This window comes from Patagioenas fasciata, chromosome 15 (assembly GCF_037038585.1).
Source record: "Patagioenas fasciata isolate bPatFas1 chromosome 15, bPatFas1.hap1, whole genome shotgun sequence".
Classification (NCBI taxonomy): domain Eukaryota; kingdom Metazoa; phylum Chordata; class Aves; order Columbiformes; family Columbidae; genus Patagioenas; species Patagioenas fasciata.
In genome coordinates this window covers 1,759,452-1,781,529 of record NC_092534.1, presented here as the reverse complement: position 1 = coordinate 1,781,529, position 22,078 = coordinate 1,759,452, and the positions used below count along the sequence as shown (strand labels likewise).

General features: G+C 46.6%; 1 protein-coding gene across 1 annotated transcript; it reads left to right on the top strand.

Moving 5' to 3' along the window:
- The first annotated feature begins 4,730 nt into the window (after positions 1 to 4,730).
- On the top strand, positions 4,731 to 21,210 carry LOC139829164 (E3 ubiquitin-protein ligase RBBP6-like). Its single transcript, XM_071815256.1, is given in 20 exon segments — positions 4,731 to 5,181; positions 7,716 to 7,815; positions 8,813 to 8,851; positions 9,431 to 9,467; positions 10,242 to 10,280; positions 10,651 to 10,739; positions 10,850 to 10,946; positions 11,775 to 11,914; positions 12,330 to 12,508; positions 13,184 to 13,287; positions 13,711 to 14,015; positions 14,988 to 15,084; positions 15,163 to 15,241; positions 15,332 to 15,389; positions 16,042 to 16,094; positions 16,097 to 16,277; positions 16,279 to 16,377; positions 16,725 to 16,826; positions 17,402 to 19,141; positions 20,778 to 21,210. Coding segments are annotated over 20 exon segments (3,954 nt in total). The 5' UTR covers positions 4,731 to 5,009; the 3' UTR covers positions 21,022 to 21,210.
- Positions 21,211 to 22,078: the final 868 nt, after the last annotated feature.

The window sequence follows — 22,078 nt, the reverse complement described above, 5'->3', positions numbered from 1 at the left end:
GAGGAAATGGCCTCAAGTTGTGCCAGGGGAGGTTGAGGTTGGATGTGGGGAACAATTTCTTCCCCAAAGGGCTGTGGGGCATTGAACAGGCTGCCCAGGGCAGTGCTGGAGTCACCATCCCTGGAGGGCTGGACAGACGGACATGAGGTTCTCAGGACACGGGGCAGTGCCAGGGGTGGGTTGTGGTTGGGGGACCTGGTGGAGGAGGCTGAACATGGCTGCACAAACCCTGGGGTCAGGGCCAGGACCCGTCCCGGAGCACGTGGGTGGGTCTGGGGTCCAGCCAGGGTCACCCAGCACAACCCCCTGTCCCCGACCCCTCCAGCTCTTCCCGCTGCGTCTTGTGCCGGCTCCTCACCAGGATTTTCCTTCTTCCACTCCCGGCTCACATCCCCCTGTTCTCGTCCCTCTGTCCCTCTCCCGCCGCTCCCTCCCGCTCTGTCCCGCTCCCCTCCTGCTCGTCCCGGCTCCCCGGGGCTCTGGGAGCGGGGCAGCCCCGGGCAGGGCCATGAGGGGCCGGGCCGGGCCGGTGTCCCCGCAGGGTCAGACAGCAGAGGGGCGCCCCGGGCCGTGCTGGCAGCTCCAGGCCCGGGCACGGGGCTGCCGGCGCCATTTTCTGCTGGACACGCAGTTTCTGCTGCAGCCGCTGCCGGGTGAGGTGGGGCCGGGCCCAGCCCTGGGGGTCACAGGCACCGGCACCCGATCCCAGAGCTCCGGAGCCGCCCCAGCCCACCCCCTGCAGCTGTCCCGGCCCAGCACGTCCCTGCCCGGTGCCACAGCCACAGCGCGGCCTGTCCCGGCAGCAGAGCCGGGCTGGGGCTGCTCCGGCCGCCGTTCCCGCAGGTGCCGGACACCCGTGTGTTCTCTCAGGTGCGGGACGGGCAAGCGACTGGGGCTGCAGAAAAGGAAGGGAGGACAGGAAAGGACAGACCAGCAGATGGAGCAGTGCCCCAACAGTAACATCTGCCTGGCAGTGCAGAGAGTCAGAGCTCCAGTGAGTCCCGGGCCCTGGGGCCGCGTCGCCCCTCTTGTGCTTCTCACTCCTTACCCGCCCCTTCCCCCCGGCCGTTCCCTCTGTGTATGTTTTCTCTTCCCTGTACCGCTATTCCTCTCCATGATTGTGCTCCGCTGGCTGTCCCTCGTTTCTCTTTTCTGCAAGTCCCTGTCTCTCTTTGTCATCCTACCTTTCGTCATTGCCCCTGTTTCCTGCTCCCTGTGTCTTTTTTTTTCCGTCTCTCTCTGTCCTTCAGCCCATCGCAGTTTTTTCCTTCTCTGTCTCTGTGTCCTGATGTACAGCCCTCTCTGTTTACCACAGTCTGTCTGGCCTCTTCCCTGTTCTTTGTCACTCTCTGCCTGTTCGTCTTCCTTCCTTCCTTCCTTCCTTCCTTCCTTCCTTCCTTCCTTCCTTCCTTCCTTCCTTCCTTCCTTCCTTCCTTCCTTCCTTCCTTCCTTCCTTCCTTCCTTCCTTCCTTCCTTCCTTCCTTCCTTCCCTCCTTCCCTCCTTCCCTCCTTCCCTCCTTCCTTCCCTCCTTCCCTCCTTCCCTCCTTCCCTCCTTCCCTCCTTTCCCCTTCTCCCCTTCCTCCCTTCCTCCCTTCCTCCCTTCCTCCCTCCCTTCCTCCCTTCCTCCCTTCCTTCCTCCCTTCCTTCCTCCCTTCCCCCCTTCCTCCCTTCCCCCCTTCCTCCCTTCCCCCCTTCCCCCCTCCCTCCCTTCCTTCCTCCCTTCCTTCCTCCCTTCCTTCCTCCCTTCCTTCCTCCCTTCCTTCTCGCTATATCCCCCTGCCCAGCTGCTGCCCCTTCTTTCCTCTCTCTCTTGCTCTGTTTTTCCTTTCTCCATCTCTCCCACTGCCACCACAGTTGTGTTTTATCCTTCAGTTCTGTCCTGCCCACTGTTCTTTGCTCTTTCTCTGTCACTCTGTCCTGCTCCCTGAGTCTTTTTGAATTCCTCCATCTCAGGCCTGCAGCCCATGACTGTTCTTCTCTTCTTCCATCCCTTGGTCCTGCTTCCTGCCCATCTTTGTTTCTCCTTCCATTTGTGCTGCTGCCCATCTCTTTACCCTTCTTGCTCCAGCTCTGCTGCTCCCCGCCCCTCTCATTCCCTCTCTGTTTCTCCCCCATCCTTCCTGCTCTTCTCTCCTGCTCCCACTTCAGTTTTTCCTCTCTCTCTGTCACTCTGTCCTGCTCCCTGTCGCTGTCGTTTCTCTCATCTTTGTTCTGCAGCCCAGTGCTGGGTTTTTGCTCATCTCGGTCCTGCTGCCCAGCCCAGGCTTTTCTGCCTCCATCTGTGTCCTGCTCCCTGTCTCTTGTTGTTTCCTCTTTCCCTTTGTCCTGCTGCCTGACCCTTTTTCTCGTTCTGTGTCACCCTGTCCTTCTCCCTTTGTGTTTCTCTGACCATGTGTGTCCTGCTCCTTTTCCTTATCTTTCTCTCTCCCGTGTCCTTCTTCCTCTATTTTACTTTTCTATCCATCCTTCTGTTCCTGCTGCTTATTTGCCTCCTCTGTTGTACTTTGGACTGTGGCTATAGTTGAGTTATTGAATTAATATGTACAATCCATACTCCACCACAGGCTTATAAGCAAGGCTACAAAATTAAAATCTTTGCTTCCAAATCAGTATTAACAGGAGAAACAAACTGACACAAATAGCAAGAATAACTATCCCCTAGATATAGAGGAACGAAAACCCAAAAGGCATTTGAAGATCTAAACCAAGAAGTCGTGGACGCTCCCTTGTTAGCCCTGATAGACTGTAACAAACCCTTTCTATTCTATTCTATTCAGATGAACAGAAGGAATAGCCAGTTAGCCCAGAAATGTCTGCGAGCCATGGCATATTACTCAGCAGCACTAGACCTCATAATTCAAGGCCTGATCTCATGCACTAGGACAGTGGCAGCAGCAACTGTGATGACTGAGAAAGCAAGAAATATTGTCCTGGGCACCTCCTAATGCCAGTGGTTCGTTCCGTAGTTTTCATTGCTCCTCTCCAGAGTTCAAGCAACTGTGAATGAGCTACGGTTGAGCAGGACATAGGTTTATGGCGATAAATGCAAATGGTCATTGGCTTCTGGGACTGAACTTTCTATACATGCAACAAGGTGCACTCAGACCCCCTGAGATGTCCCCTCCCTTTGGTGGCCCAGTGGCACGGGCAGCAGAGCCCTGCGAGGGCGAAAATCACGGACTCCACACAATCCAATGTGAATTCAAGAGAAGCCGTTTATTGCTTGTTACAGTTCTCCTTCAGTATCTTTTTGACCTGTCCACGCACTTACAGACTGCATGTCACTGGACAAGAGCCGCTGTTCACGCACCGCAAACGCACAAGTGACTGATGTTACAAATGTGCCTGAGCTCTAGTGCTAAGCAAAAAGCATCTACAAAATTGGTGACTTGCTGACTCTTCTTCACTTGCTCAAGGCTGCACAAAGTCACGTAAGATGTGGAGGCGGTTTTGCTGTCTTCTGGGTCACACAGGCCTCACAGGCCTATTCAGTTCAGTTCCACATAATGTCTGCTCTATTCAAGAAAATGCCTCAAATCTCCCCCAGAGCCTCACACGGCAAAGCCCGCCACATCTCCCCCAGGCTGTTCTGCCCTGGCTGGTGCTGACAGGAGGGGAGACCGGGTGGTGACAGGCCTGGGGGGTGACACGAGGGACATGGAGCAGTGAGGCATTTGACACAGTCTCCCACAGCATCCTCACAGCTGAACTGAGGGAGTGCGGTCTGGATGACCGAGTGGTGAGGTGACTGCGAACTGGCTGAAGGGAAGAAGCCAGAGAGTCGTGGGCAATGGGGCAGAGTCCAGTTGAGGCCTGGATCCAGTGCAGTGCCTCGGGGGTCAGTACTGGGGCTGGTATTATTCAATATATTCATCAGTGATTTGGACGAGGGAATAGAGTGACTGTCAGCAAGTTTGCTGGTGACACCAAGCTGGGAGGAGTGGCTGACACTGGAAGCTGTGCTGCCATCAGAGACCTGGACAGGCTGGAGAGTTGGGCGGGGATAAATGTAATGAAATAGAACAAGGGCAAGTGTAGAGTCTTGAATCTGGGCAGGAACAACCCCAGGTTCCAGTGTAAGTTGGGGAATGACCTATTAGAGAGCAGCGTAGGGGAAAGGGACCTGGGGGTCCTGGGGACAGCAGGGTGACCATGAGCCAGCACTGGGCCCTTGTGGCCAGGAAGCCAATGGTACCTGGGGTGGGCTAGAAGGGGGTGGTCAGTAGGTCAGAGAGGTTCTCCTGCCCCTCTGCTCTGCCCTGGGGAGACCACACCTGGAATATTGTGTCCAGTTGTGGCCCCTCAGTTCCAGAAGGACAGGGAACTGCTGGAGAGAGTCCAGCGCAGCCACCAAGATGCTGAAGGGAGTGGAGCATCTCCCGTGTGAGGAAAGGCTGAGGGAGCTGGGGGTCTTTAGCTTGGAGAAGAGGGGTGACCTTTCTAATGTTTACAAATATATAAAAGGTGAGTGTCAGGAGGATGGAGCCAGGCTCTTCTCAGTGGCAACCAATGATAGGACAAGGGGCAATGGGTTCCAACTGGAACTCAGCAGGTCCCTTCCTACCCCTAATGTTCTGTGATTCTGTGTCATTCTGTGAGAGGCCTGGGGGGTGACAGAACATGGCCCTTTTGTCACAGCACACGGGGCTGTGGAAGGTGCGAGAGGTGCGCGGTGCCCCTGTGACTGCAGGTGAGGCGCCGTTGGTGACCCCTACAGTTGGTGTACAGTTGGTGTCCCGGGAAACCCCCAAACAGAACCCTGAGACAGGGGCGCCTGAGCAGGGCCTGGGAGCGCTGCGGGACAGAGAGGGAGCAGAGACCGAGCCGAGGCCGCAGGAGCCTTTCCCTCCTGTGTGCCTGCCCGGGCTGTGAGCTCGGGCTCAGCCCGCAGCGCTCGCCCCACAGCCCTCGGTGGACCTTCCTGCTGTCGCCGTGGGGCCAACCCAGCGGGGAGGCCAGGGCGCCGTTTGCCACAGTAGACGCTGTCGCGGAGCAGCAGCACCCGGCCATGGGCACGTCCCGTATCTACTACAAGTTCTCCGCTGTCCTGGACTACGAAGCACTCACCTTCAACGGCCTCCACATCTCCCTGCGCGAGCTCAAGTGCAAGATCAGGGCCCGCAAGAAGTTGAAGGCGACCAAGTGTGACCTGCTGGTCACCAACGGGCAGACCAAAGAAGGTACTCGGGGGCGGTGGGCACGGGGTGGGAAGCAATAATGTGAATTGGCCAGGGCTGGCAGCTGTGGCTTGTGCTGGGGCCTTGCAGAGCTGTTCTTTTGCAGCTGTTCTTCTGGCAACTGCCTTCTGACCTGTGTTTAGACACACGACTTGGCATGGAGGAGTGCGCGGTTGTTGTGCGATGCGTAGTGCTTACAGAAGTTTTGGTTCCCAGGGATTCTTCTAGGTAAAATGATAATGAAATGTGAGAGGATGTCGTATAATAACAAACTTGCCAGATTTCTTTGAAATCTGGTGGAGAAAGCTGAAAGTGATGGAAATAGAACAGATGGCTTGGGTTTGGTGGCTTAATTTTGCCTTTGACTTGTTTTAATCCACCGCATTGGAAAACTGGTTTTCTGGCTGTTGCTGAAACCGCTCACCAGCAACATCTGGATCAAGAGTTTATCTGTGAGTTTTAATCTAAGCAGAGCCTTTAAAACCATCTTGCACATGAGTGTTCTCTGGATCTAAATCATACTTTGCAATTTCTTATTAATATAACTTCTTTTCTGCACGGAAGACATTGTCATTCAGATGCACTTGAGCATCCTTTCATCATTCATTTCTAACCGTTTTTTTCCTGGTACTACGTGTTAACCATGTCAGGACAGTACTGAAGTTTTATGGCAGAATCTATATGGTGAATACATGCAAGAAATGTTCTTAGAGAAATCATAAAAACTTTGAAATCTTAGAAACGGTGCTTGATTCTCAGAGATGATGATGGTTTCATGTTGCTTAGTATGGTAGTTCACTCTGGTAATGTGCCATCTTGACACGTTTGAATGTGATTAAACACTTGGAGGCTTTGGGATGGGACTTCTCAGAGACAAAACAAACTGTAAAGTGTTTTCATTTCATAAACTTTAATGATTTTTCCCCTGTGGTTCTGTGGCACTCTTACAACAATCTGTTCTTTAAAATGAGCACTGCTGGTTTGGCTGTTCCTGTTTCATGTCTCAAAACTCAAACAGAATAGGATGTTCACTGCAGAACCTGTAGCTTCAGCCTTCGAAGGGTTGGTGGCTGTTTCTCTACAGATGCTGAAAATACTTTCAGCAGCGTGTCTGTGAAGAGGCTTCACAGCACAGTGTTGGGCTGTCAGGGATGCCGTTGGGTTGCGTTACATACGTAGGCAGAGATCCGTTACAGAAAGAGAAGTAAACTGATCATTTTGTTGTTGAAATAATGTCTTCTGGCAGGTGTGTTTTGGTCTAAGTGAACTTGCTGCCCATAGGAATAATATACTGAAAAATGGAGCATACCTTGTGGAATATTTCTATTCTGTTTGTGATCACTGATCAAAACCACCCTGACAGAGTGCGACTGGATACACAGTATCTTTGGTTCCCAGACCATTGTTCTGATGAGGTCTGCAGAGTTACGGGCTTTCAACATTTGAAACTGTGGGCAGATTACAGGGAACGGCTGCTGATAGAGCTTTAAATGCGTAATCATATCCAGCTGTGTAAGTACAGTATAAAAACCATTCTTATGGGGAGATCTTTGCATTTAGGCTTGGTTCAAGTGTTCCAAGTAGGTGTTTTTTGTTGTTGTTTTGTTTGGGCCTTGTGTAAAGAACAGAAGCCTTTCCTCCTTGTCAAAGACTAATGAGGTGGAAGCAAAGGTAAAGCATTGGTTGCTTCAGGCACAAACTTTTCCAAGGGCTTTTCAAGGCTGTCTGCATAAGGAATTTCATCCGAGTCCCTCTGCTCTGCAAAAAGTGAATCAAAAGAATTCACATCCCTTTGGTTAATTCGAATTAGCTGAAGAGGAAAGATACCACTTCAGTTTGAGCCAATTCTGCCCTGCTTGTGCAAGGAAGCTCAAAAAAACCCCCAGATTTCTGTGATTCGAATTCGGGTACAGCCAGTTTTGTTTCCATTTCAATGTGGAGCAGCGGGCAGCTGAGAAGGGTGGGTGTTGCTGGGTTTTGCTCCAGGAGATCCGTGTTCTGTGCCCTTGAGCACCAGCGGGAGAGGTGAATCGTTTTTAGGTAATGGCTGTGGCAGCAACGGGGCAGAGTTTTCACGCTTTAGCTGCGTGCCGGGTTTGTTGCCGGGCAGACTCCAGGATCTGGTTGATGCAGGGGAGACTTTGCTGTGGTTTGTTTTTCTCCAAAGGTGTATGGGGTTTGCAGCCTAACAGAAGCAAAAGGAGTTTCAGCTACATCAGGAAAGAACCCCATGCATTAGCAGACTCTCCTTTAGTGACGTTTGAGACCATTTTGCGGCTGATATTCAAATAATTTAAAAAAATGAAAAAGGTTTTGCTGCTTGTGTTTGATTATCAAACCTGAAGATTACTTGAAATGTACCGTTAGTGTGTTGAGATAATAAAAGTGTGATATTACATCTAAAATTTTGCTTTTGTATCTGTAAAGGGATTCTTTGAAGTGCTACATAATAGTTCTATTTAATATATATTATAACATATTTATATATATTCTTACTAACCGCCTGATGTCTCTTTCTACACGTATGTTGTTTTCAGAATACACAGAAGATAATGCCCTGATTCCGAAGAACTCATCAGTGATTGTTAGAAGAGTCCCTGCTGGAGGAGTTAAAGCCACCAGCAAAACATGTGATGTGTGAGTACCCATGAAGCATTGATTCCTTGTTAGGGGTTCACTCTGTTCACTTTTTGTGTTGATATCAGTTTACAGAGGCACTCAGATTGTGTCTTGCTTGCTAAAGCTGCTGTTAATTGTTGTTGTAATGGGGTAGGTTTGAATGTATCTGTCCCAAAGCGACTCTCAGGCTCAGGCCTGCTGGGACAGGAGGGTCCAACTCCAATATGGTAACTTCTAAAATGATTCTAATGGGTTTTTTCTTGGGTTGATTTTTCTGAGGCCCAAGTTGTGTATCCTGATTCCTCTGTGTGGAGAGATTCCTTATTATATGCATTTGCTTTTATTGCTTTTCTAGTAAGGACAGATACGCATTGTAATGTAAACTTCTAATGTGTTCCTGTCTTGGAAAAGTCTGATTCTCAGTGTTTGACCATTTCTTGCAACTGGGTAGGGAGGGATATAGCAGGTGTTCTTATGCCCCAAATCTGTTTGTTTTGCATACCAGCAATAGAGGGAAGACCAAGGGTTGCCAGCTATCAAACCACCCAAACAACACCATAGTGTTGTGCTTCTACACACGGCCTTGTTTTGGGGGTTAACTGAAATACGTGTGCTTGGTGCTGTCTTGTCATGCATCCTCCATTTCTGCTTGGGTGATCATCTGGAGTATTTGTGTGTGCTGGGCCATCTCAGGAGCTCTGTGGCTGTGAGTGTGAGCCTGGGGCTGTTGTAGCATCGGCAGGAAGCCTGAGCCTTTCTGTTTGTACATGAACTCCCCAGCAGACCTGAACGGCCTCTGCTCGTGGGATGCTTGGGTGAATTCTTTGTTAACTCTATCGATGGTTCGTGTCTGATTCATGATGAGTAGCATGCAGATACAGCTCAATGAGTCTGTGGAATCTCAGCAGGTTTCCCAATGTAATCAATATTTCCTAAAAGATTGTAGTAATTGTAATGTGATCTTAAATAAAATTCTGGCAATTAAGACCTTTTGGGTTTTTTTTATTTGTCACAGGACTCCTGAGTCACAGAAAATCCTCCAAAGTGCTTCCAGGTGACATTTCTAGTGCTATTTTCAGTCAACACAGTCTATGTAGCATGTTTAGTATTTGGGCACTTTCATGGGTAATACAGTAGATAGCTGAACACAGAGCTTGGGCTGATTTATTTCACTAAAGTAAACTTGCACTATGAGGTTTTTATCACTGCTCTTTCTTAGAAACTGAAGTACGGTATCTGGTACCTGTTTGTTATACTCGGGATATACAGATTGGCAACAGTTCCTTTCGTATTTTGATGGTTGATTGTCTAAAAATATAAGACTTTAGTGCAGACTTCATATTTCTGATACGTATATAGCAGAGACAAAATATCTGAGGACTTCCTCTCGCACCGCTGTGTTCTGTATCTGTCAGTCTCAGAGTAAGTTCTGACAAAGCAGATATGGGATTTCGGTTTGGTTTGGTTTGGTTTTTTAGTGGCACTGCATGTTCTGAGGGAGAACAGTTTATGTATGTGAATAAATTTCTACATTCCCTAGACTATCAGAACCTGATGTTCTGATGTTGATGTTTTATAATCTCTTTCCACTGCCTTTATTTTAAGTTCTGATCTCCTTTATTTCTTCTTCTAGAAGTGGAACGGAGCCAGCCAGTGGAACATCCAAAGCAGTACGTAAAACCACAATTTTTCTACACGCTGCACTGAATTCTAAACAATGTAGCCTTGTTTCAATTTTCCAAACATCGACTTAATATATTTTACAGTAAAACATAGTCCATGTTGTGAACACAATGTATTTGATTCAACACAGCAAACACCACAGTGTGTTTAGCCTGGAGAAAAGGAGGCTGAGTGACACCGGATCATTCGCTACAACTGCCTGAAAGGAGGTTGTAGCATGAAAGGTGTTGGTCTCCTCTCCCAAGTCACAAGTGGTAGGATGAGATGAAATGGCTTCATGTTGTGCCAGGGGAGGTTTAGACTGGGTATGAGGAGAAACTTCTCCTCTGAGAGGCTCGTGGGGCATTGGAACAGGCTTCCCAGGGAAGTGGTGGGATTGCCATAGAACTGCTTTCCAAACAGGCGGGTTTTGAATGTTTCCAGAGTTTTAATCCTTTTTAGCTGAAAATCAGCAGTTTCCTTACCCCTGTGACTTTGAAGCGGTTGTGAGCGTTTGACAAGGGCCACTCTCTGACATATCCTGGAGCACTAAGTTGATCTCGAGCGAGTTTGGTTCTTGTCATTTCTTCTCTCTATCCACACGGGCACTCTTAGGCTGGGATTTGGACTTTGTTTTGAGCAAATTCAAATTTCACTGGATTGGAAATGCCTCTTGCACTGACACTCAGGGGCTATAGTGCAGACTGTCAGACTGCAGTAGAGGTGAACTATTGCTGCGTTTTGATTGTAAACCAAATATGTGTTTAATTTTTTGTGAACAGATTGATGACTCTTCTGCACGTGTGGCCCAGCTTGTTAAGGTATATGTATATTCTTGTCAAATGCTTTTAAAAAAAAGGTATTTACTTAGTACTTTTCTATCTTATACTTTGATCTATAGCTGGATAGCTGTTGTAGTTTGAACAAAACTTTAATAATTTCAAGTATTTATTTTACCTTCAGAATGTGTGCACATTTCGAGGCTGGACAGGGTACTGGGCCATCCTGTCTGGTCGGTGCTTTTGCCAGGGAAGGTCGGACCAGCTGGTGCCCGCGGGCCCTTCAAACCTGGTGTTCTCTGATTCTCTGGGAGTTGTGCTGTGCTTGACAGGATGGGCTGATCGGTGCTGTCGGGCTGTGCGGGCTTAAATGTGTTTCTGATGTGTGTGTCAATAAGCACTTGTTTAACAGGCTGCCAATCTGGCTGAGACCGACGCTTCCGAAGAGGAGAAAATAAAAGCTATGATGATACAGTCCTGCCAGGCATACAATCCAGTCAAGTAAGTACTGGTGATCTGTTCTCTGACGATTATGGAACAATTGTAGAGATGGTTGTTTTAACGTGAGAGACACATGCATCCCTTTTTCTTTTTTCTCCAAATCCTTTTAGTTTCATGAAGAAAAACTCGGGCCGGCCTCCACCATCGTACACTTGCTTTCGTTGTGGACAGCCTGGCCACTATATAAAGAACTGCCCAACTAACAGGGTAAGATTGCGTGGGACTTGTGGTGCTACTTAGCTTGTAATTTTTTCACCTTGGCAGGTAGGTAACAAATGCATGAATACTCATAGTAAAAAATGTTTCTCTTGGGGTAAAATGCGGAGGTTATATGACATTGTTGCAAAGCCCTTCAAAATCCAAAGCACTGGAATTATAAATGTAAAATTTTCTAGGTCATGGTGATTAAATGTGTCCAAAGATGTTTCTCTGTGAACACTGATGCTTATTTTTATACACTTCAACATTATTGGAAATTTCTGTGATTTTAAGTGTTTTTAATGGGAGTTCACAGTTTTTAGTATATAGTGTAAAACCAAGATGTTTCTGTTGAACCTGTCTGTTCAATATGGGCATGGTTTGACTACACAGCTCTCTGGTTCAGTGTTCATGTCATTTAATGTTTAGCCACTGAGTGTCTGTGCATGCGGTACCAATTCAACCCCCATGTCCAGACGGTGAATATGAGTTTCTGCAGTGACTGGTTCGAGCACTGAATTAAGCTCTCGCTCTGAATCACACTTTGGTGGAGATGCAGGTTTGAGTCTTTTCTGAGTGGCTGGTGAGCTTAAGGGACATTTCACCCTTAAAGACCCTGAAGTGAAGCCAAAGAATGTCGATTGAGTTCAAGCACTGCTCGAGCCTTTGGAACATCCTGCCCCTACACATTTAGGAAAATAAGTGGTTTAGTCAAGCAACCCTTATTCTTGATAACAGGAGAGGATTAGAGACTTTTGCTGCTTCAAATAATCACTGAAATGTCATTTTGAGTGTGGGACTTCAGACAGGACATGGCTGCGTTTCTTTTCTTAACAGGACAAAAATTTTCAGCCTGTTCCCAGAATGAAAAAGAGCACAGGAATTCCAAGGAGTTTCCTGATGGAAGTGAAAGATCCCAATACCAAGGGTGCTATGCTGACAAACACTGGAAAATATGTAATACCAACTATCAATGCGTAAGTATGGAATTAATCAGACTGACTCAAAAGGGAACAAGAGAAATCACGCCTGAGTGCTCATCCAAGCACGTTGGCCAGCACCTGCAGTTATGGGGGAGGAAGCATTGTCTTTCTCTCTTAACTTTAAAATCTCTGATATTTTCAAATATTAAAGGAAGGTGGTCCTTCAGTTCATGCCCCTGTGAGATGGTTACACTTGTGGTGTGCTAAGAACCTGTATTTCTGCAAAATAGTTCAGGAGTGTTTACAGTTGGAGTTGTTCTCTTTGAAAGCTTCTTCTGCTTCTGTTTTATATTTTGAAGACTGCTTGAAAAATTTAAGAGAGAACTGTTGGGCTGAGGTTTCCTCCCCATCTCACTGGTTTCCATCTCATCTTTAACTTTGTTCATTTTCCTTCCCCGCTCCCCTCCAGGGAAGCTTATGCGAGAGGAAAGAAGGAAAAGCCTCCCTTCGTGCCAGCGGAGCCGCCCTCCTCCTCCTCCTGCTCAGATGAGGATCTTGTTCCAGCTGAGTTGTTATGTCCCATTTGTAAAGATGTAACGAATGATGCAGCTGTTATTCCCTGCTGTGGAAACAGTTTTTGTGACGAATGTAAGTGTTACTGCCATGTTTGTTAATTCAAATCCTCACATCTGATCTTCTGAAAGCATAAATAGGAGATAATGAGATGACTTTGGTACCTGTTCTCTTTAATACTTAAGGATACCTGGAACAGGAAAGGACTCTCCTGGTATAAAGGGGAAAAAAGGCAGAAGGCTTATTTTCCGTGTTGCACATGTGTTCAAACCGTCTTTCCATGTGGATGACGGGTGTGAGAAGAGCACAGAACTGTGCCCGTCGTTACAGTGTTGGATATTGAATGCATTGAGTTTGTCCACAGCCCTTTCTCCGATACAAAATCGCGCAGCCAGCTCTGGTGACTTACTGTGCTCTGCAGCAAACAGTCGGCGTTTAATCCGCATTCCTCACCACAGGAGAGTTGGTTGAAGCCTCCAGAACTTGAAACTGCTTGTGTTTTTTTGAGATGTGTTATATTCGTTACCCTTGAGGTTGGTAACTTCTCACTGTACTGGATGGTGGGAAAAAGACTAATTAAAACATCAGGACACAGCCTACTCTCAATCTCCAACTGCTGCAATAGTGAAATATCAAAACTGTACTGCTATTTGCTGCATATTGTACATTTTTTACACTATTCGATATTTATCATACTGTCAATTCAAGACCACATTCAGCCATTAATCATATACGTCTTATTATTCACAGGCATTAGAACAGCATTACTGGAATCTGAGGAACATACATGTCCAATGTGTCATCAAACAGACGTTTCTCCTGATAGTTTAGTTGCCAACAAGATCCTACGCCAGGTAACGTGACCACTTTTACGTAAATGGTTTGTAAGTCTTTTTGGAGAAGAAACTATTAATTTCCATCTCCTTAAGCAAGGCCAAATTGAGAAAGGCTACCTCTGTTTCTCAAATACATTATCTGTTGTTAAGAAGCTTACAACTTTTTACATACACTCTGTCAAATTCAGGTCACGCTTCTGTTCAATACGATCGCCTCGCTTTCAGAATCGGTATCAAGACTGAAGTTCTTTACAGACACTCCGAGTTACCAGCCATTAATATCAGTGTTTGATGTGATGTGTCCGTGTATCCATATGTTGATTTATTTTAGGATTGATATACCATTTAGAGGAACACACGGGTAACTTTACTCTCTGGAGGCTTTTGCTCACCTATCTACTGGATTTTCATAGTACATTTCTAAATATTTTGTGCCCCCAGGCTGTGAACAACTTCAGAAATGGGACTGGCTACAGTAAACAGATTCAGCAGCAGCAGCAGCTGCCACCACCAGCAGTGAGACAAACAGTGACACGCAACCCGCAACCTCTACTCCGGCCAACAATTTCCAAACAGAAGGATCCACTAATTCCTCCATCAGCTTCTGTGTCTTCTCATTCTGCTGCTTTGTCGTCGTTTGGCCCCACTCAGGCATCTGGGGCAGCTCAGCTGCCAGGAATCCTGCCTTCTGTCACTGTCCCTGGTGTCCCAGCAGCAGTGTCCCTGCCCTTCCCTGGACCTTTTCGGTGAGTAAATCTGTAGATTTACCAAAGTTTTTACATGCAGGTGTAATTTTACAGTGAATGTAAAAGACACCAAAACACTGAAGTTAGATTCTGCTGCTTCTTGAGCTTCTCCACTAGTGATTTCTGTACCAACAGTGGCAGTTCCAGATAGCTGTGGAAGCTCTGGTGTTTCATTTACTCTGAATGAGGACCCTTTGATCAGTTGGGAGCTGCCTCATGCAAGAGTTTCCTCAGAAGTACTTCTTGTCATTCAATCTGGGTTTACCCCGAAGGATGAACCTTTTTTCCCCAGGAGCCCTTTGATTTTGGGTGCTTAGCAGTTCCTAGAATAACCCTTTAGTTATGTGAAACCTGCTTGAGGGCGTTAATTTGCCTTTAGTCGAGTCAGACTCAGTTACGGACCGTCTTGGATAATAAACATTGAAACACTATAAATTTGAAGTATTGACAAACACGACAGTCTAAGTTTGCAATCCAGTGAAGTCACATGAAAACACATGAAAAATCTGCACTGTTGTTTAGGGCTTAGATCCCTTCCCCTTTACACCCGGAGTGCAGACAGGCGCTCTGCCCAGAAGCCGGTCAGGCTCAGCTGTACCATTGAATACGCAGGATCACAGTCCAACAGAACCTCTAGGGCAGGCTCTGAATTAGCACATCAACATTTTGTAATGGAATTTCAGTTCTTGCATGTTCCAAAGCTGACATTCAGCAGGTGGGTTATACCTACTCTTGGCCTTTCATGTGCAGCAAGCTTAATAAAACGTTTTGCAGTGAGCTTTCTCTTTAACTCCCAGTAATCCAGACAGACATCTGCTCGGTGCTTCATTTGGAATCAACCAAACTCACATTTGTAAATGTGGTGCCGATTCTTTTTCCTTTTACAGCAGTCAGCATTTCTTACCTTGGACTTTATATTTCAAGCAGCACTTCAAAACACTGTTGGAATGATATAAATTTGTTTTTTTGTAGCGAGGCTGATGTGGTTACAGCTCCTGCTGCTCTGGTGGCCGCCGCTGGACTTTCTAAACCCTCCTCTCTGACCAGCAGCGGTTTGTGGGAAGAGCAGGTAAATTTTATTTCAAAACATGCAGTGATTCTTGTATTTGAGCAGAGCTGGTTTGCCAACGTCTGTGTTTATTCAAAGGGCTATCAGGTTCCTGTACTGAGACAACCAGCACTGACAAGTCTCCTGGGCCCGCAAGGACAATCAATACCCACCAATGGTAACTAACTACAACTTGAGAATTTATGTTTTAAAGTTACCTTCAGATAAACTGAATGGGGTTTTTCCTGTCTCCTCTCCACTGAAAAAGGTCAGCCAGTGAGAGCCAGTACAGTCTGCTCAGCCAGCGGGAGACCAGGCTGGGAGCTGTAAGTATTCTACAGAAATTCAATATATTACTATTGTAACCTGTTAAAAGAGGCCACAACACGTAACGTAGGCAAAAGCTGGTTTATAATGAAGTAAGAATGCACAGATAGTTGTGGAGAATGCAAGTGGCAATAAATTTTTAAATGGCTTCATTTCAGTTGTCTTGAACAAAGGAGACCTGAGCTTGCAGTGAGATTATTTAAAATGAAACTCCAGTACATGATTGAAAAGGGGACTCTGAAAAATGAACACCTTTTGGGGTAACCATACGTACATATAGAAATGAAATAGAATTGAAGCATCAGGTGGAAAGGTACCCTTTTGATTCGTGGCTAAATAGGGCTCAATAAATTGATTTCTCAATATAAATCATTCTCCAACACTCTTCTGTTAACAAATTAATTGATACTGATTGAGAAAACTATTGGAAAATCAAGGCTGTTATTTTATGACAATTTTGTATTTCTTCAATTTAGTCATCTCGAGTAGCCAAGCTGCTTTTACCAAGAGATGAGCGTAGGCTCAAATGAACCGGAAGCAGGGAGAAAAATGATTACATGGAGAACAAGAAGTGCTCACCACCATGCTCCTGCTTCCTTTGCTACACTGCAGGGTGTAGCAGTGGCACGTGTTTTGGGGTTTCTTGAGAAGTTCAAATCAAGGATGCCCACACAGTGAACATACCCAAAGGACTCAGGCCCCAGCACTGCAGCACCACCCGTCTCCGTGCCCATGCCTCCACCTCCCTTGTGTCCTCCAGCACCCCACATGCTCCCTTTTCCAGCAGCGGCAGCACCACCACAGTTTCCCCCTCAGTCTCCACCTGGTCACCCTCCAGCTGCTGGGTGCACTGTCTCCCTTCCAGGGCGTTCCCCAGCCCCGGAAAACGTCATCAGCTTGGGCACCAACACACACCATCCCAGGGACACAGGCACCTCCTTTATCTCGGGAGGAGTTTTACAGAGAGCAACAGAGACTTGAAGAGGAGTATTTGGCTCAATGAAGATGCGTTGTTTTCCATTTCTGTGTTTCGATAGCGTATCACACTGCAGTTCCACAAAAGTGTATCTGGCATAAGGAAAAATGACATAAGAATTTTTTCTTACATATTTTCTCATAGCAGATGGTAAATGTGCAAAACTTAAAGCAAACGTAATTCTAACACTTTCCTTAAAACTTGTAGTAATTCTGACCTGGTTTTGCTTACATAGGAAGGTCACCTTTTGCATCTGCATGCAGTATGTTTCTTGCATTGGCCACTTTTTGTTTCTTGGTGTCTTTTTGTAATAAAGTTCAAACTCTAATTGTAATAAATGTCAAACTTATATTTACAGGGAAATAAAGAAGTCCGAACTTGATGAGTTTACGAATGATTTTGCTAAGGAATTGATGGAATACAAAAGGCTTCAAAAGGAGCATCAGCCGTTGTTGTCCAGGTAATGACATCCTCATCCTCCTGAGAGCTGTGAGGAGGCAGGAAACTGAACCGGTGTAGTTGCTGGATTTTCTGTCTCCCTATTCTGATTGAACCGTTACCTCAAAGCACTTTGGGGCAGAGAGGTTAGAGGAATTGTCTTCATTTTCTTGTTTGTTTCACTGATACAAAGAGAGATTTTAACCTGGACAGTGGAGCTTTACTGTCTTCTGGTGAAATAAGGTTTTTTTGATGTTTGATAGTGGACTGTAACTATTAACACTTGCTCTTTTTGCCTCTTACTGCAACAAAAATGATTTGCATTGCGTGTAGTTGCTGAGTAGTTAGAAATGTGCACATTCATGTACCAGCAGAGGCCAGCACACACCACCTTAAATCAACCCCCGGTGATGGTGGTTCCTGCGATAGCAGTGGAAATAGATTTTCCCTTCCTGTATGTTTTCAGACTAACGAAGCAGCAGCTGTTGTGTCCTTTGAGCAGAAACTGTTGTCAAGTTCTTAAATTTGCAGTAGCATTAAGTCAACAGCTGTTCTGAATCAACTTCATTTGTGTGTGTGTGTTGTGTTTTACTGAAGGTCCAGGTCTCCCCATGGTGCTTCATCTCACTCCAGAAGTTCGTATACCTGCTCCAAGTCAAGATCGGGCTCTTCCCACTCTCGCACCAACTCTGGATCATTTAGTCATTCCCAGCCTCGTTCCCACTCCCGATCACCACCGCGCCAAAGAAGAGGCAGAGCGAACAGTCGTGACCGTCGTTCCAGTCCAAGGTCACGTCGTCATTACCGGTCAAGGTCTCGCTCATGCAGAAGATGCCGCTCACGGTCAAGGTCTCCGGTGTTCAGAGGCCAGTCTCACGCTAAAAGGACTGTGCCTCAATGGCAAGGAGAAAGGGAGCATTTTAACAGGCACGCAGAAGGTCCAGAATCTTCTATGAAAGGTTCCTATGGCAGACCTGTTGACGTCAGAGATCCATTTGAAAGGGAAAGATGCAGAGAATGGGAAAGGAACTATAGAGAATGGTATGGCAAGTTTTACAAGGGCTGTGCTGTTGGTGCTCAACCTCCACCTGCAGTAAACAGAGAGAAGTTTTCTCCTGAGAGGTTTGGTCCACCTGGGGCCAGACAAGAGAACTCACCGTGTGCTTGGGGAAACAGGGAGGATTATCCTGGTGGGCAGAGCCACAGAAGTCATAATATAACTGGACATTATGGTGAAAAACCTTCTGGAAGAGAGAGGCCTGGCATCAGTGATCCTAGAAAATCAAAAGAGAAAGAGGTGAAACATCCATGGGGAGATGACAAAGGAAATAAACATAAAAGACACCAGAAGAGAAGAAAATGCAATGAGAATGAAGGATTCCGCCGTGCTGAGTTGCTGGAAGGTGCAAGAACACCAAGAGAGCCAGTTCCAGCAGGAGACGATAAAACAGACTCTGTGTTCATGCTCCCGAGCAGCGGTGATGCCACCCCTGTAAGAGATGAGCCTGTGGAAGCAGATTTGATTGCTTTCAAACCAGTGTCTGAAGAGGAGAGAACAGAGAAGGACGAGCCAAAAGAAAAGAACGACAAGACAGAGTTGAAAGTAGAAGTGGCTGCTCCTCCTAAGAAAGACGGCACAATAATAGCAGCTAAAACTTCCCAAGAGACGGTGAACACTGATTGTGAAAATTCTCCTCAAATGGAACCTCCTGTGAAAAAAGTGAAGAAGGAGTTGTCAAAGACAGACGATGCTGTAATATCTTCCTCTCAAAAGGATGAGAAGGCTCCTGGTGCTCCACGGAAATATCACCCAGAAGTGACAAAAGATCAGCGAGGAACCAGAACAGCCAAGGATGAAAAGGTGAAGAAAGACCATCCAAAAGAAACCAAAGCAGAGAAGCCCTCCAGAGAGGACAAGTCAGAAAAACCTGCGGGAAAAAGCAAAACTTGTGATGCAAAACCTGAAAAAGGCAAAGGAAACACAGATGAAAAGGTGGGTGAGGAGCATGAAGCCGCTTCCACAGATGCCTCAAAACCAGAAACTGCTGAATGGAAACCATCGGCAAAGGGGAAGAGTGAGCCCGATGCTGGAAAAGGAGAGGAAACTCCAGAAACAGATAAATCTGCGTTTCTCAACCACCCCGCAAAAGAGATGGAACTTAACCAAGAAACTGGTGAAAATCTTGTGAGAGGAGAAAATGTGCCTCCTGCAGAAGATCCTGCGGGGAAACCCAAGGCAAGCAGTAGTAAAGTTAAACAGGATAAAGCTAAGGGGAAAGTACGAGTAAGAGCAACAGCAGCTGATGGATCTGGTTCACTTCTTGTAGGGTACACCAGGTACCTCATCATTTCTTTCCCTGTTCTTTCTTTCTTTCTTTCCTCCTCCCCTCCACCTCCGAAAATGTAAAATTCTTTATGGTGACTAATCAAGGGAACAGCTAAATCAAACGCAAAATAACTGAATAACCTGCGATCTTTCCTGCTAAACTGTTCCTGAGTCACAAACACATTTTGTTAAAGAAAACAAGTAGTGTGTACTGCAGAGAAAGCTGACAGGGTTCATTCATTGATGTTGTGTTTGACCCTTACTTCGGGACTCTTTTTTCTCCCCTCTTCTTATCCATTGCTTGTTGACTCTTAGGGGAGTCCCCTCAATGTCTTCCTTCAAATCCAGCTTCAGCATCTAAAGAAGCAGGACAAAGCAAACTCCTAGCATTTCAGACATTGCTGGAGACTTAAGACAGTGTCTTGGTATTCTACACAGTTTTTTTAATGTTTGTTTTTCTAAAGAAGAACACGGGGGCACGAGGATAAAACTTTTGTTGTGTATACCTCTTCATAATTGTTTGATGTTGAAATAAGAATGTATATGTAATTTATTCACCATTGCTAGACATGGTAGGACAGGAAGGAATTACCAGATGAGACAAGTCTACAATCTGATTATCTTGTGTCTTTGTTAATTAAATGTACAATAGAATCATAGGCTCATAAAATCATAGAATCACAGAGCAGTTTGTGTTGAAGGGCCCTTCCCAGCTCCCCCAGTGCCCCCCCTGCCATGAGCAGGGACATCTTCAGCAGCTCAGGGTGCTCAGAGCCCCGTCCAGCCTGGCCTGGGATGTCTCCAGGGATGGTTCAGCCACCACCTCTCTGGCCAACCTGGGCCAGGCTCTCACCACCCTCAGGGCCAACAATTTCTTCCTCATGTCCAGCCTGAATCTCCCTCCTTTATTTTAAAACCATCACCCCTTGTTCTGTCAGAACAGGCCCTGCTAGAAGTCTGTCCCCATCTTTCTTATCGGCCCATTTTAAGTCCAGAAAGGTGCACTAAGGTCTCCCCGGAGCTTCTCTTCTGCAGCTGAACACCCCAACTCTCTCACCTGTCCTCCCAGCAGAGCTGTTCCAGCCTCGGATCATTCCTGGGGCTCCTCTGGCCCTCTCCAGCAGGTCCATGTGTGTCCTGTGCTGAGGACCCAGACCTGGACCAGCACTGCAGGGGTCTCACCAGAGCAGGGCAGAGGGGCAGGATCCCCTCCCTTGACCGGCTGGCCATGCTCTTTTTGATGCAGCTCAAGATGTGTTTGGCCGTCTGGGCTGCAGGTGCTCATGGCCAACTCATGTCCAGTCCTTCACCACCAGCACCCCAAGTCCATCACTGGGGCTGCTCTCCATCCACCCCTCCATCCCCAGCCCGTATTGATACCAGGGGTTGCCCTGACCCAGGTGCAGGACCTTGCGCTTGGCCTTGTTGAACCTCATGAGGATACTAAATTAATTGACTAGGAAGATACTAAATTAATTGATTGTTCATAATCTGAGCTAGTGGGCTCATCCTTTCTCGTCTGTTCCCTTCACTGATCATCTTAAAAAAAAGTTTCAGAACTGAAGTAAAAACCATTTTATAAAGTATTACAAAAGAAGGTGGTCTGTGTATCTCACCTGTTATTAATGTACATTTTGTTCCTCTTAGCAGCAGTTCTACTGAGGGAAGGCCCAGGACAAAGACAGAAGAAAAGCCAGATACAAAACAAACTGTCATTAAGACCATGGAGGAGTATAATAACAATCTAACAGCCCCTGCAGAAGATGTCATCCTTACGATCCAAGTCTCTCAGTCAAAGTGGGATAAAGATGAGTTTGAAGCTGGAGAGGAACACATTGAATCTACACAGGTGCCAACAAACAGAATTGGGATTTCTGAGCATGTAACATGAGAGGCTTTTCTTAGCACGTTATTTTTAACCACCATTAATTAGTCTGTGTGTAGTAAAAATGCTGAGTTATTTTAAATGGACTGGCAGAAGCCGCTTGTATCAGTTATAAAATATCGGCAGAATGCCTTGCAGAATACATTGCAGCTCTGTTGTGTCACTTTTTGGTTGCAATAAAAGGTTTTCAATAAATGCTCGTGTTCAGGTGGTGAAGGTAACAAAACCAGTGGGAAAAGCTGGTTTCTTCCTAGAATGCTGCCTGACAAAAATGGTAGCAAGTAAAGGCACTTGAAATTGGCTTTTTTATTCAGTCTTTCTATGCAACTTTTGGAGATTGATTTCTGGGAAACAAGATCTGTTCTTCTCTTCTTCCATCCCTTGGTCCTGCTTCCTGCCCATCTTTGTTTCTCCTTCCATTTGTGCTGCTGCCCATCTCTTTACCCTTCTTGCTCCAGCTCTGCTGCTCCCTGCCCCTCTCATTCCTTCTCCGTTTCTCCCCCATCCTTCCTGCTCTTCTCTCCTGCTCCCACTTCAGTTTTTCCTCTCTCTCTGTCACTCTGTCCTGCTCCCTGTCGCTGTCATTTCTCTCATCTTTGTTCTGCAGCCCAGCGCTGGGTTTTTGCTCATCTCGGTCCTGCTGCCCAGCCCAGGCTTTTCTGCCTCCATCTGTGTCCTGCTCCCTGTCTCAATGTGTGTCCTGCTCCTTTTCCTTGTCTTTCTCTCTCCCATGTCCTTCTTCCTCTATTTTACTTTTCTATCCATCCCTCTCTTCCTACTGCTTCTTTCTTCACCTGTGTCCTGTTCCTGCCTCTTTTTTCCTCTCACTGTCCTTCTCTCCTGCGTCCTGTCCCCACATTTTCTGTCTTTATTCCTCTGTCTCACTGCCTGTCCCATTGTTTCTGGCAATGTACCCCTGTCCAACTGACTGTCCCTTTTTATTTGTCTTCTCTGCCTCTTTCCTGCTTCTCAGCCCGCTTTTCCTCTTCCTGCGGCTCATTGCTGGTTTTATTTCTCCTTGTCTCTCTTCATCCTGACCTTCCCTTTGCTTTATTTCTCAGTC